Source organism: Euprymna scolopes, chromosome 2 (assembly GCF_053919585.1).
Source record: "Euprymna scolopes isolate OS-2025 chromosome 2, ASM5391958v1, whole genome shotgun sequence".
Lineage (NCBI taxonomy): Eukaryota > Metazoa > Mollusca > Cephalopoda > Sepiida > Sepiolidae > Euprymna > Euprymna scolopes.
The window spans coordinates 75,900,919-75,914,894 of record NC_136483.1 but is presented as its reverse complement, the minus strand read 5'-3'; the positions used below and the strand labels follow the sequence as shown (position 1 = coordinate 75,914,894).

Sequence of the window (13,976 nt, the reverse complement as noted above, 5' to 3'; positions counted from 1 at the left end):
CTCCAGAATTCTCCCTATATTAGAAAACAAAAATAAAGAAAACTCTATATTGTGTACATACCTGTGATGCAAGTAAAATGTCATATTCCAAAAATCACATTTTTTCTTTTTTTTTTTTCTTTTTTTTTTTTTTACAAGACCCTCAAATTTAATGAGAAAGCAGGAAAGAGGTCTCTTTTTCCTCTGCTATCTTGAATAAATGAAGAGAGATAACTCAATTCGAACTTCCAAGATATTTTTGTTTGTTTCCAGTCATAATGTCTACAATTTTCAATGGACGATTTTCAATATAAAAAAAAACTACTTAATCAATTTCAGTTTTGGAATATGCCATTTTCATTGCATAACAGGTACGTACACTGTAAAGATTTTCTGTATTTTTGCAGGATGAATTCTGAATAATCACTAAATTTTCTTTTGCTATAGGAAAATTTAACCTGGGTACATCGAATAATGAATGAGAAATTCTTGTCCATTATTTTTTATCAAAAACAATTTAATAATATAACGTTTAAGAAAAAAAATTTACGTACATAATCATCATCAGCGAAGAAAATTAAAAAATATAAGAAAAACATAAGAAATAAATCAAGAAAAAAAGGATAGAAAAGTGAATAATTTATCTTAAGAAACGTATCCTACTGTGTTAAGAAGGTTGAACGCAAAACACCAAAATACAACTTGGACATTCGAGATATTAATGAAACAATAATCCATTATATAAAGGGTGCTCCTATATATATGTATGCGTTTGCCCAGCTAAAAGTAAAAAAAAAACTAGAAATCAAAGAACCACAAATTTGGTATATTTTTTATTAGCGTTGCCCCGGATGAATATCTAAAATTTAAAAAAAATGTTCACATGCTTATTTAGAATTACACTTAGTTAAAAAAAAAAAACAAAAAAAAAACAGAAAATCAAATTTTATGAGGAAGCAAGGAGGCAGCCAAGAGAAACCATAAAACCATATTGTTTTAATTGACCAAACTTAAAGTACGACAGTTAAATTCAATTGCAGAGATTTTATTTGATTCAAAATAATGAAAAGCTTTTTAATCAGTAAAATCATAAAATTTGATTGTCTTAACTTTAAAAAAATTACTTGAATAAATTTGTCATTTTTTTTTAAATATGACATCTTCGTTCTGTGAGGAATATGTACATTATAGGTATTTTTTTTGTATTTTTGTTTTGTTAATCGAGCATAATTTTAAATTACCACCAATGTTTATTCTTTGGATGGGATGGAGTGAGAGAGAGGGTCAGTGGCAACTGGGCTAAGTTTCTTCAAAGGTGGTCAATTTTTCAGTCATTTTAATTACTGATTTAGAAAGAAAATACTGATTTATTCCTCAAGAAATCCATTATAAAAAGTAGTTTGTATGCGTCCAGCTAGAGAAGAATTGGTTGGATGGAGGAGAAAGATGGGGAGGAGGAAAAAATAAGCGATAGAGGTTTTAATAGAAATGTTACACTTTTGCCCTCAATAATTTTAAATACGGAAGATATTCTCCAATATTTAGTGAATTTTTATAAGAATAACAATAAAAAAAATTTTATAAGAATAACAATAAAAAAATTTTTATAAGAATAACAATAAAAAAAATTTTATAAGAATAACAATAAAAAAAACTTTTATAAGAATAACAATAAAAAAAATTTTTATAAGAATAACAATAAAAAAAAATTTTATAAGAATAACAATAAAAAAAAATTTTATAAGAATAACAATAAAAAAAAAATTTTATAAGGATAACAATAAAAAAATTTTATAAGGATAACAATAAAAATGGGTGAGCAATACAGTTCAGCATTTGAAGAACTTAATCATGTCTAGCATTCTTCCTGTTTTCTTCAACTTTCAAATCACATGCAAAGGTCACATGCTATTCATCTCATTGGGGGTGGCTGCAATTTGGATCTCTAGAAGATCCCCCCCACCATTTTTTTTTTGTCTAGATAATGTTGACATAGATGCATAGGTACCAGTATGTCTTGTGTAGTTCCTCCTGACTTTTACATGGATAAAATTACAACTTTCTTTTATACAAATGTAAATTTTTATAAATTATTTTTTCTAAATCTTTTTTTTTTTTGTTTATTCATTTTTCAGATGCTGACCAAAGCCTAAATGATAAGCGGCTGTATACCATCTTTGTAGGACCCTAACTCCCCTCCCCCTCCCCAGGCTGCAAGCCTACAACAAGAGTTAGTCTTTCATTTTTCACATTCCACATTTATACCCCACCCATCCCTACTTCCCCAAACACCAATCATCCCCACCCAACTAAAAGACAAATGTAAGGTGCGTCTGTGTGTGCATGCATGTGCATCTACAAGTGTGTATGTATGTATATATGTGTGTGTGTGTATACACTCGTGTGTTATATAACCTTTTATTTGAAGGTCATTTCTGATGACCTCATAGTTACCTAAAAGTAACATTCAATGTAAGATATATTACTGTACACGTCTCCATGGAAACTTACTACTACTACTACTACTATTCTACTACTGCTGCTTCTGTACTGGATCTGCTACCCTTCCTTTATTCTCTCACGCTCCCATCTATTCAAAATTGGCTACTCTCCTTTTTAAAAATAAGGTCTTTGATTGGATGAACCATTTCTCCTTGTGTTGATTCCAGAATAACTAACAACTGACATCCAAATGTTCATGTGGTGGTGACTCCTGGGAGGGGCGGGCTTTTTGGAGCTCAGCCGAAGTGTACCAACATAAATTAACTCTGCTTTTCGTCTACGTAAATTAAGCCCCAATCAAACTGGCATACACACTTGACATGCAATGTATTTATTGCTTAATTTCATAGATATTATTTTTTTTAATCTAAATTGACTTCTATGCCCTGTTCTTCCAAGAACATAATTTTATTACATTTTGTTTTCAAATGTCAATTTAAAATATATTCTCGATGGTGTCGTTTTTTAATTTCAGCAGAATGTAATAATTGGGAAAGAAAAAAAAAAAAAGACTAATGAAATTTTATTCAAACTTAATTGTATGAGTGCTCTTAGGAATGAGTTAAATGTCAGTATAATCAAATAGTTAAACATTCCAGTTGGGGTAAGGAAAGAGACTAAAACTTCAAAGGGCCAGTAAATAGACAAATATATCACATATCTATTTCATACACTATTTTAATTTGGTATTTTTTTCTTTTTAGAATTTTAACAATTAATATTAAAATGTTTAAAAAATTGTTTTTAATCTCCTGCAAAGATTTTTTTTTTATTGTATTTGCAGTAGACATATTCTATTCAAAATCGTAATTGGCTCAACAGACATTGACAACCTCTAGGTCGCCACTGGTTCATTTATCAGTAAATCATTTCTTGAAGCCTCCATTTGATTTAAGTTTTTACCAACTTTTAATCAGATTTCAACACAAAACATCATAGAAATTAGAATTTAACATTTTTCTTTTCTTCTTCTTCCTTTTTAAATATTGGTTCTTTCTACATTTCAATGATGAAATCAAAACCATTTTTTTTTTTTTTTTACTGGCGGTTTTTGATCAAAGTTTAAAAGAATTTATGATGTTCAGCCTCAAAACGTTTCCTATTTGTTTTGGAGAATAAATGCACAATTTAAAAAAAAATGATTGAATTATATGAGGCTCCTAGAATTATACTGTGCAGAGCACCACTTATATATATATATATATATAGTAATGTATGAATCTGGGGGCTTCATATAAAAAAAGAAAGACTGGACTAATCGATATGGATCCAGTTTCATTTCCCTCCCCCCTCTCTCCTCCCTTTCTCTCTCTTTTTTTGTCTTGATCTTTTCTAGCCTGTTTCTCTTTCAGGTCAAATGTCACCTCCTCCCCTCCCAAATGTGATAAATTTAGAATTTTGTAAATATGAAAAGAATGCAAACAGGAACAAAAGTGGAATTAAAAAAAATTAAGTTAAAAAAAAAAAAAAAACTTATAAAAGCTGAGAACAATTAAATAAAACAAATTAATTTTTTTTTCTTATCTAAACAAATTGAGTTGTCTGTTTTATTTGAATAATTGAATGCTTTCTTCAAAACTTATCTTTTTTTTTTATATGAAGAAGCAATGTTTTGTGTGTAAATTGAATGTTTTGTTACAAACATGCAAAATAATGAATTTGATGACCGCTGCATTAATTTAGTTAACTTTAATATTGTAACTTTTATTGAAATCTCATGTTTTATCAAAAGAAAATTTTACGTATCCATGAATGTTTTTCTTTTGAAATAACATTATGTTCTTTTATTAAAATCTCTCATATTTATGAGTCGCATTGTTCACTTGGTGCAGATTGCGAACCTACACATGACTTATTTTTTGCCATTCTTTCCGATCCAGGGCAACTTGGTTGATGGATACTCAACTATTTTCTCCCCACCTTCTCATTGGCTTTCCTCTCTGCCTCTAACATACCTTCAAAGTATAACTTTGACATGCTAGTGGTTGATCGTTTGACATGGCCAAAAAGTTTGAGTTTTACTTTTGATTCTAGCAAATAGACTGAGTAGGGAAGTAGTTTGACGGAGAGTGGATAGTTTTTGTCGATCAGGCGACGTCCTGTAATGAAACGCATTACATGATTTTGAAACAACTCAATGCGATTGTCTAGTTGTTTAGTTGATGTGGTACAATCAAGGCTATATAAAACTACTGTCATTGCACATATATAAAAAATCTCTCATGTTTTATCAAAAGAAAATTTAGCATGCCATGCATTAAAATGCTTTTTTATCTTTTGAAATAACATTACCTTCTTTTCCAGAATTCCCTCTGTATTAAAAAAAAAAATAGAAATAAATAAAAATCTGCATGATGTATGTACCCATGGCTAAACAAAAATATCATGTTCCAAAAATCATATAAGTAGTTCAATTTCCAGTTGTATCAACTAGTACTCAACTGAGATAATTTATCTGTCAAAGCATCATTATTTTTTGGTTGAAATCAGCTCAGTTTATCGTCTGTTTGACCAGATCTAAATTTCTGCCGAACTTTCAATTCTTGGATCTACCCTAATCGACTCTAAGCCAAACCCTGTCTGCTAAATATTTTTTAGTTTCAACCGAAATTCTAAGTGTAAAAACCTTTGTCTCAGTCACTTCCAGCTGAACAACGGAAATGATTACTTCCGTGTGTTTCTTTCAGCAACTCTCAGCTGTCTACCAGAAATCATCAAACAACCTGTCAGGTGCCAATGCTGTCCACCTGTTTCAGGTCCAACTACTGAATCACTTTCCAAGTTAGCATTCTGCATGTGAGAGGGGCAGTCCGTACTATCACAAATACGTACACAGAGAAAACAAGTTGGAAAAATGAAAAAAAAAATATGATGTTCCATGACAATACAAAAATGCGCAAGTTGTTTTGACGTTTCTGAATTTTTTAGATGACGATTGGTTATTCGTATTATTTGGATTCATCGGACTACTGTTTTCATCTTGAGTGTGATTTTCACAAGGACCTATGGCGCAGTGGTGGAAAAATCAGTTGTAAAAAGTGATATTCTCCTGAAGGTTGAAAGTTCAATACTCAGTGTAGGCGACTGAAAAAATACAATTGCGAATCACTTAGGACCTCTATCCAGTCATGGCTGACGGAACAAGAGCACACTACCCCCGTGAAGTAAATAAAGGGTTCTGCTCGAAATTCCGTCCAAATTCTTGAGTTCAACAGAAACATTCCCAAGTTTGACAAGATACACCTGAAAAAGGTCAGAGGTTATATCGATTGAAATATTGTGAAAATGACACTAAAGATGAGAACAGTAGTCCGATGAATCCAAATAATATGCACAAGTTATTGGAAAAACAAAAAAATGAGTGAATGAAATGTAAAGCTACTACAGAATTGCAATGGTTGCAATGCACCATTTGACTTGTAACATGAACCCCCACCCCTCTCAGTGTTAATGATTCACAAAATAAATTGGAAAAACTATAACAAAACGAAGAAATAAATTGATCAGCAGAACAAAAGTATAGAAAGTAAAGTTAATATAAAGACATTGAGAGGGCAGTCACCAAAGGAATGCAAAGGCCGTTTGAAATAGGACAGTTAATCTGTTTGGTGGTGAGTGGGACAAAAGACCAGGCCGGTTAGGGTCAGTATTTTTAGACTTAGTTTAGGAGAGGGACTGAGTTTTGCGACAGTTGAAAGCAGGTTGTAGCTTTGAGCAGATTAGGAAATGAATTGACCAACTGATGGACGAACATGGCCTCAACAAACACCTAAGGTGTTGACATTAACACTTAGAGAATCAATTGTATCACACACACAGTACAGCGGATATATGCAAAATTTGTAAGCGCCTATTTTCTTTTGCGTTTATTTTTTTATACTTGTGGGCCACTGTGTGCCTCCTTTGGAGCCGGCTATGTGAATGAGAGACAACAACATAGCCAAACAAAAACTAAAAGAAAAGACAGACCAAAGAAAAATATGCCATAGAGCATTTTCAGTTAGCAATTGTTGTTGAGTGGAAATCACAGGACAAAATACACTTATTTGATTCTTTGAACAATGGCTAAAAGTCAGTTTAATCGATCAGAAAAAAAAAAAAAAAAAGCATCAATAGGCAAAGCTCATTATGGTTTAGAAATTATGCTTAGAAACAGATTGGATTAACAATGTCATGCGATATTAGGGCTTGCACCAATAGGACATACACATTTCAAAATTTATCATTACATGCAGTGAACGATTGTACTAATTCTCACAAAAATGTCTTCTAATGATAGAATCAATTATCTTCAATGGAGTTAACTCTAGCCACAACACAAGTAGATATGTTCACTGAAAGCTGGAATTCATTATGTCTTAACATTGTTTGCAATAAAAAGACAATTGAAATGATTAATTCAGGGGGAAATTTTTGATCATTTTTTTTTTTTTTTTTAGTTTTCAATTGTGCTTGTATGGCTTCAAAATCTATATCTATAAAAATGAAAATATCTGTGTGTGTACATTTCCCTACCAAATAACTGTGTCTAGAGACTCGAGATTTGACATAAGGGGTATTTGACTCTTAAGGGGTTAAAGCTCAACGATTTGATCTATTATAACTCTACTCACTCCTCCACCAATTTTGGGTCTAAACACTTGAAATTTTAAATGTAGGTTACTTGGACATGGATCAAACATTTTAATTTGATTTGAGCCCCAAAAATAAATGTTATGGGGTCAAAATTGAGGTTAAAGTTTAAAAAATTTGACCTCTGCGGTCTCTAACAAATTACTCAGCAAATTTTTGGTCTAAACATTTGAAATTTTACATAAAGGGTATTCAGAGATAGGCAAGCTTTTTAATGTTTGGGTTGAAAATTTGAGCTGCCAATGGGGTCAAAGTTCAAAAGATTTGACCTTTGCGGTGTCTAGCAAACTACTTAGCCAATTTTTTGTCTAAACATTTGAAATTTATACATAACGGGTATTCAGACATGCGACAAGCATTTTAATCAGTTTTGGCTGAAAATTTGGCTGCCAAAAGGTCAAAATTGAAAGAGTTGACCTCTGCCGATTCTACCAAATTTCTCCGCCAATTTTGGGTCTAAATACTTGAAATTTTTGATGTAGGTAACTTGCACATGGGTAAAACTTTTTTATTTTGATTTGAGACTAAAATAATAATTGTTAAAGGGTTAAAGTTGGGGTCAAAGTTTTTTTCAAATTTACCTCTGCGGTCCCTACAAAATTACTCAATTTTTTGTCTAAACATTTGAAATCTTACAAAAAGTGTATTCACACGTAGGACAAGTTATGAACAGTACATAGGGCCCGAGCAAAGCTGGGCAGAACTGCTAGTATCTAATAATAATAATAATAATATTGATTAGACCCTCCAGGACTAAATGGTTTGTCTAATATTTACTGTTATATAAAAGTCACTTTGTGTGTGAGTTCCTTCCTCAGACTTTCCAAAACGGCTAAGCGTAACTTTTGTAAATTTCTACACAAAGCTAATTTATATGTCTGGCAGTGTTCTTAGATATATTTTGTACAGAAATTCATCCGATAAGTATCGAAAATCAGATCTTAAAAATAGCTTTTTCTCTTATAGATAAGAAAGAATATTTTACGTTATACCAACCAAGGGAAATAATAAAATTTCAGCAAATCATTACTTAAAAAAAATAACACAAACAAAAAAGCAGATTTATTATAATTTGGAGATATAGCTTAGTAGAGCATTCGACTACAGATCGAATGATCTGTTCAAGTTCCAGTGTATCTCACCATTTTACTTCAATTTTTTCTTATTAATGAACTCAATTTACGATAAAAGAAAAGGTATCATTTAAAATCGTTGCAAAGCATTTTTTTGTTTGCATATTTTAAAACTAAACATTAATTAGAAGTGACTTTTCCAGGGCATTCATCGCCAAGCCCAAATAGACATGATATTGTAAACAAACACAGATGGAATTTGATGAATGACATTATTATTTAAAAAAAAATTTTTTGCGAATTAGTCTACTGGGCAAATTATTCTTTGTAACATAAAATAATCAATAGAGAATTGGTTCTATAATAATACATGAACAATCTGCATTAATTAAAATATGCTTAAGCGTTTTGTATGATTCGACTGCCAGCTTGTATATATATGTGTGTGTGTGTCTTTGAGGTAGTTGCTTGTCTAGAGATATATATATAGTCATCTACATACAGTACTGTTTCACTGTTGCACAGCTCATCAGTGCAGCTAGACAGGCAGCTACCTCAAGCCAGTATTGAACCCCGACCGCCCAAACAACAGTCAAGGCTTTTAACCACTACGCTATTCGGCTGCTGTGCACGTAGAGAATTAACGATGTTTTGACATCATCCAAAATGCTCAAACTTGATTTGTTTACACAAAGAACATCGCGTAATACGCTAATGGCAGTTTGTATATCTTTTTTTTTTTTTTTTTTTTTTTTTTTTACATAGGCATCACCACTTATCAAGGCCAAGAGGTCACTCAAGGATAAGGGTTAAAGAGTATACTGTAGAAATTGGATAATATAGTAATCGTTAGTAATGGAAATTCGGTAAATTTGTTAACAAGTGGGACGGCTCATCAAGAACTTGTTTACGTTAGACTTGAACACAGCGATATTGTAGTCAGCTGGAAAGCAGGAAAATGGAAGACAATTACACAGGCATGCAGTTCTAAGAAAGAAGCTTTGTTCATGGAATCTACGTTTAGGTTTAGGCACAGATAACGAGTGGGGGGAATTGATAGTGCTTTCAGCTAGACGAGTGTTTCTTGTGAAAGTTTGGCAAGGGGGCACCATAGACTGAAGCTCATTCGAACACTTTCCATGAAACTAACGATACATCAGAGACAAACTCGCAACATCTCTTCTGTGAGATAGAGGTTGCAGGGAAGAGAAAAGGATATCTCCTATGAGACTACGAAGTCTATTTTGAACTCTATCAAGGAAGGATAAATCCTTTCTAGCAGCTCCTGTTCCAGATGTGGCAACAGTAGTCCATCCTTGGACGTACCTGGCTCTTATATAGATAGAGAATTGCATCAGCAGTAAGATATCTACTGGATCGATAGAAGAATCCTCCCATTTTTCCAGCGGCCTTGGCAACAGATTTGATGTACGTCTTTCATTTAAGAGTGAAGGTCAAGCCCAGAAGCCTGTCAAAACTTGAGGCCTCCTCAAGACGAGAGCCATTCATTTCAATTGATGCCAGATAGGGATCAGAGCATTGATGATGTAAAGATAGAAGCTTGGTTTTAGATGCATTAAAAGTAACCAGCCACTTCTTTCCCCATTGTACCACGTGCTCAAGATCAGAGGAGAGAGAACTTGGTCGTTTACTGACTTAGATGTGCTACCATAGATGTTAGTGTCATCAGCATAAATGTCTACAAATGATGTAAGGATGTGATTTGGAAGATCATTAATGTAAATCAGGAAAAGAGTTGGGCCCACGATGGACCCCTGTGGGACTCCAGCATTAATACTGTGAGCTTCTGATTTTTGCCCATCAACTACTATTCTAAGGATCCCACCATCTTTCCAGCGACCTTGGCAACAGACTTGATGTACATGTTCCATTTCAGATCAGGGGTTAAGATCTGAAGAACACTGTGGCCAGCTCATGAAGGTTTCTCCAAAGAAGCTCATAGATTCAAGGAAGGCTGCAGTCGCTCTAGCAGAATGTGATGGTGCATTGTCATGCATAAAAATCATCTAAAAGCTACGTGACAATGGTAGGTCATCTAGTCATGTCGACAAATGTTTATCCAAAAAGGCCATGTATGCATTGCTGGTAAGTTTTACATCCTCTGGAACTCGGAATAGTCCAACCAACTTATCCCCAATGATTCCCACTCAAAACATGATGCCTCCACCTCCTTGTTGGCGATGAACTCTGTAAGGGGTTGGAGTTCCGTTCGAGTTCCAAACTTTAGCCCATCCATCTAGACCGTCAAGAGTAGCACGGGTCTCATCTGTAAATAGGACACATTGGAAATCCATTCGTTTAGAGTGAGGACATGACTACATTGAACTCTTCTTTTCTGTAATAAACAACCTGTGAGTTTTACTTGCTAACTTTGTGTATATATATCTGTTGGGTTATCCGTTTCTTCACTGCTTTAAGGGCTGTGGAAGCGAGAGTAATAGATGCCATATAAAATATGAGCAAAGAATGGGCAGAGGAGGCAAACAACATACAGTGAAAGAGGGTGAGAGAAATAGAAACTTCTTTTTCTGTGATAAACAACTTGTGAATTTTACTTGTTAACTATGTGTATATATCTATGGAGTTATCCGCTTCTTATTTGAAATGAGATCATTTATTGCGTAGGATTGAGATCTGTTACCAGTTTGGCTCAGGATCAAACGTTATATAAGTGTTCATTTAACTAGAAGTGAGAGACAGGGGATGTAACTGAGAACGATAAGTAGAGAATCTGTGTAAAATATACACATATTCAAATAAAGGGGGGAAAAAAAAACGAGGCATAATCAATTGGAGGAGTATGATACATTCTTGTCTAATGTTGAACCATTTTAGATGGTGTAGGAATGTCAGCATCAGAAGAAATTAGAAAGAAAAAAAAAGTGACCTGTTGGTTCACCCGTTGAATTCTGGTGAGATTGTTTGAATCCGGAAAAACTGAGTTTGTAAAGCTGGTTAAATAAAAAAATAAATAAAAAGGCAAAATTCCAAATTAGTCTCTTTCTGCTCATATATATATATATATATATATATATATATATATATATATATATCCCTCTTTTTTCTTTCCATCTATAACTAAGTATTGTTTGAATCAGGGAAAACATAAGTTCGCAAAACCAGTTAAATTTTGAAAAATGAGAAGACAAATTTCAAAATTAGTTTCTTTTTCTATTCACTATCTCTCAGCTTTTTCCTTTTCTTCTCTCTTGCCTTTTGTCTCCAGTAATGAGTCAAACAGCATTATTACTTATGAGCAATATTTCCTTTTGTTGATATAGACTATTCCTATCTACAGTTTATGGCTTGTTTATTCAAAGGTAATAAAACAGAGAGAATGACAGAAATGAGCGCGATAGACACTTTATAAAATAAGAGAGGGGGGTAGGATCGTGCAACAAGTCTTTCTCTGAGAATAATTAACATTAAATTAGTAAGAGATGCATCACTTAATAAATTAGTTGTAAATTATGGCTAAGTATAACAACACTAAGTCACTGAGTTTATGTATCTGAGCAGCAACAGAGAGAGATATCTAAATTCGCATCTCAAAAGCATGGGCCGCATTGGATGGCTGCGTCCAGCATGGACTTCAAGGCTAACTAACAAACTGAAAAGGTAGTTCTTCAGGGCAGTGGTAGAGTCCATCGTTGTTTACGATGCTACAGCCTGGACACTCACCAAAAGATTGGAAAGAAAACTAGACGGCACATACACCCGTATGCTACAAACAGTATTAAATATATCTTGGCAAAATCATCCCATGAAACAGCAACTTTATGGCAACCTACCTGTCATATCTAATACCATCAGAGAAAGACGCCTACGATTTTCCAATCACTGTTTAAGGAGCAAGCATGAATTGGTGAGTGATGTATTGCTATGGACTCCACAAGATGGACGCGCAAGCAAATGACAACCTAGATCCACGTACATCCAGCAGATAGCACATGTGGCCAACTTTGAAACTGAAGATCTAAGGCAGCTGATGGAAGATGGGAAACTCTGAAGAGGAAGAGTCATGTTGGTCCGGGCAAGGAGTCCATCCTGATGATGATGATAACAAAGCGTGTATGCAAATACATGTGAAATGTTGTCACCGATAGAGAAAAAGACTATAAAAAGGAGAAAAAGCATGGTAGAGAAGACGATCACGTTAGAGATGTGGATGATGTTCAAGAGTACATTAGAGATCATGTTTTTATTTGAGAAAGTACCCAGAAATAAATGCCGTTGTTACAACGGGTAAAAAAAAAAAAAAAAAAGTTGATTCTTTCCTATTCATTGTCTACTTTACGACTGAGGATGTGTTGGGTCACGTTACGTAAGTATAACAATTAAAATGGATTTTTTCAAATATTATTCAATCCCAGAACTAAAACATATTTTAGAGTGTATTCTGTGTTGCTAAAGTATACAAGAAAAACTAGTGCTTATACAGATAAAGACTTACTTAGATGAAGGAACTCCTGCATCTTGTGAGACATGAGACAGTCAGAGTATCACTTTTGATCTGGAGCAGATCACCCTCCCCCCCCCATTTCTTTCGGTTGTAATCAAATCTCTCTCGATTGTCTGTTTTCAGTTCATTTCTGAGTCTCCCCCCCCCCACCAGGAGTCCATTGGAGCACTTGGCAATTCTCCCTGCTTATATGGATAAAGATACAAATGAAAATGACATTCCAAATAAAAACTTAAGTATCCTCAGCAAAAATTAGAAAAAATTACAAGTTTAATCAAACATAAAAATCAATTTTATTGTAAATTGCAGTTTTATCGTATGAAGTAAATTTGAAGAGTCATCTAAAAAACGGGAGATAAATTTCGGCAAATGTTAAGATTTCTCTTAAAATAAACAACTCATGCCAAATACAATAAAATTGATTTTTACTTTTAATTAAACTTCTTAATCATTTAATTTTTGGTGAGGATACTTATTTTTTCGTCTGACACATAAATATATGAAAGAATTATTCGGGATAAGAATTTCATGTGTGTCTTTATCTGCAGAAGCACCAAAAAATCAGTTAAGAAACAAATGATCATTCAGTTTTACAATCTAGTGGGTTGATCTCTCAGCGACAATGTTTTGTGTGTTATATGTTGAATATGTTGATTTCCAATTCATATTTTTTTGTTTTTAATTTAATTTTTTTTTATTAATCCAGTGTGTATGAAAATAAGCCCATACGAGTAAAAAAAAAAATAAATAAATAAATGACCTGCTTCCATTATCTTTTCTGGTTATTGTCTAGAATTTCATCTATATTAAAACATCTGTATGATGTACATACCTGTGATGAAATGAAAATATCATATTCCAAAAATTATGTAAATTGATCAAGTAGTTTTATTTTTAAACTAGCAGGGACACCTCGTCTTGCCAGGTCATAAAATATGCTTGAATATATATTAATTCATGCAGATTTCATATTTAGTCTACAGAGAATTAGCTTTGTAATAGAAAGCTAATCCTCTGTAGAATATTATATTATACTTAGTTAATAGTACTGATTTTAAAAGATTAAAAAAAAAATGACTTAGGTGCCATCAGCTAGAATCAAAACCAAAACATTTAGCACTCCAGCCGCATCTCCTACAGATATAAATATTGAGAAATATGTAAGAAAGGTTTAATATTAAATGACTTGAAGAAATTAATTGAATTTGGGCATATGCATAAAAAAGTAAAAATATGTCAGCAAGTTGAAATGAACAGTTTGCATTTCAACTTGCCAATGTATATCTGTACGTATTATTCATCCATCC

At 33.1% G+C, this 13,976-nt stretch overlaps 1 protein-coding gene across 6 annotated transcripts in view; it reads left to right on the top strand.

Annotated features, from left to right (window-relative positions):
• The window catches only part of LOC145292509 (transmembrane protein 248-like), a 133,491-nt gene extending 129,871 nt beyond the window's left edge, over positions 1 to 3,620 (top strand). For 4 of the 6 annotated variants that reach the window (XM_080138735.1, XM_080138737.1, XM_080138736.1 and 1 more), the window contains one exon: positions 2,115 to 3,072. In XM_080138735.1, coding sequence (XP_079994861.1) covers positions 2,115 to 2,132 — 18 coding nt within the window. In that variant the 3' untranslated portion in view covers positions 2,133 to 3,072. Of the gene's footprint in view, positions 1 to 2,114 lie in introns of all 6 variants that reach the window. The other 2 variants (XM_080138731.1, XM_080138734.1) reach the window with 1 other exon arrangement.
• Positions 3,621 to 13,976: the final 10,356 nt, after the last annotated feature.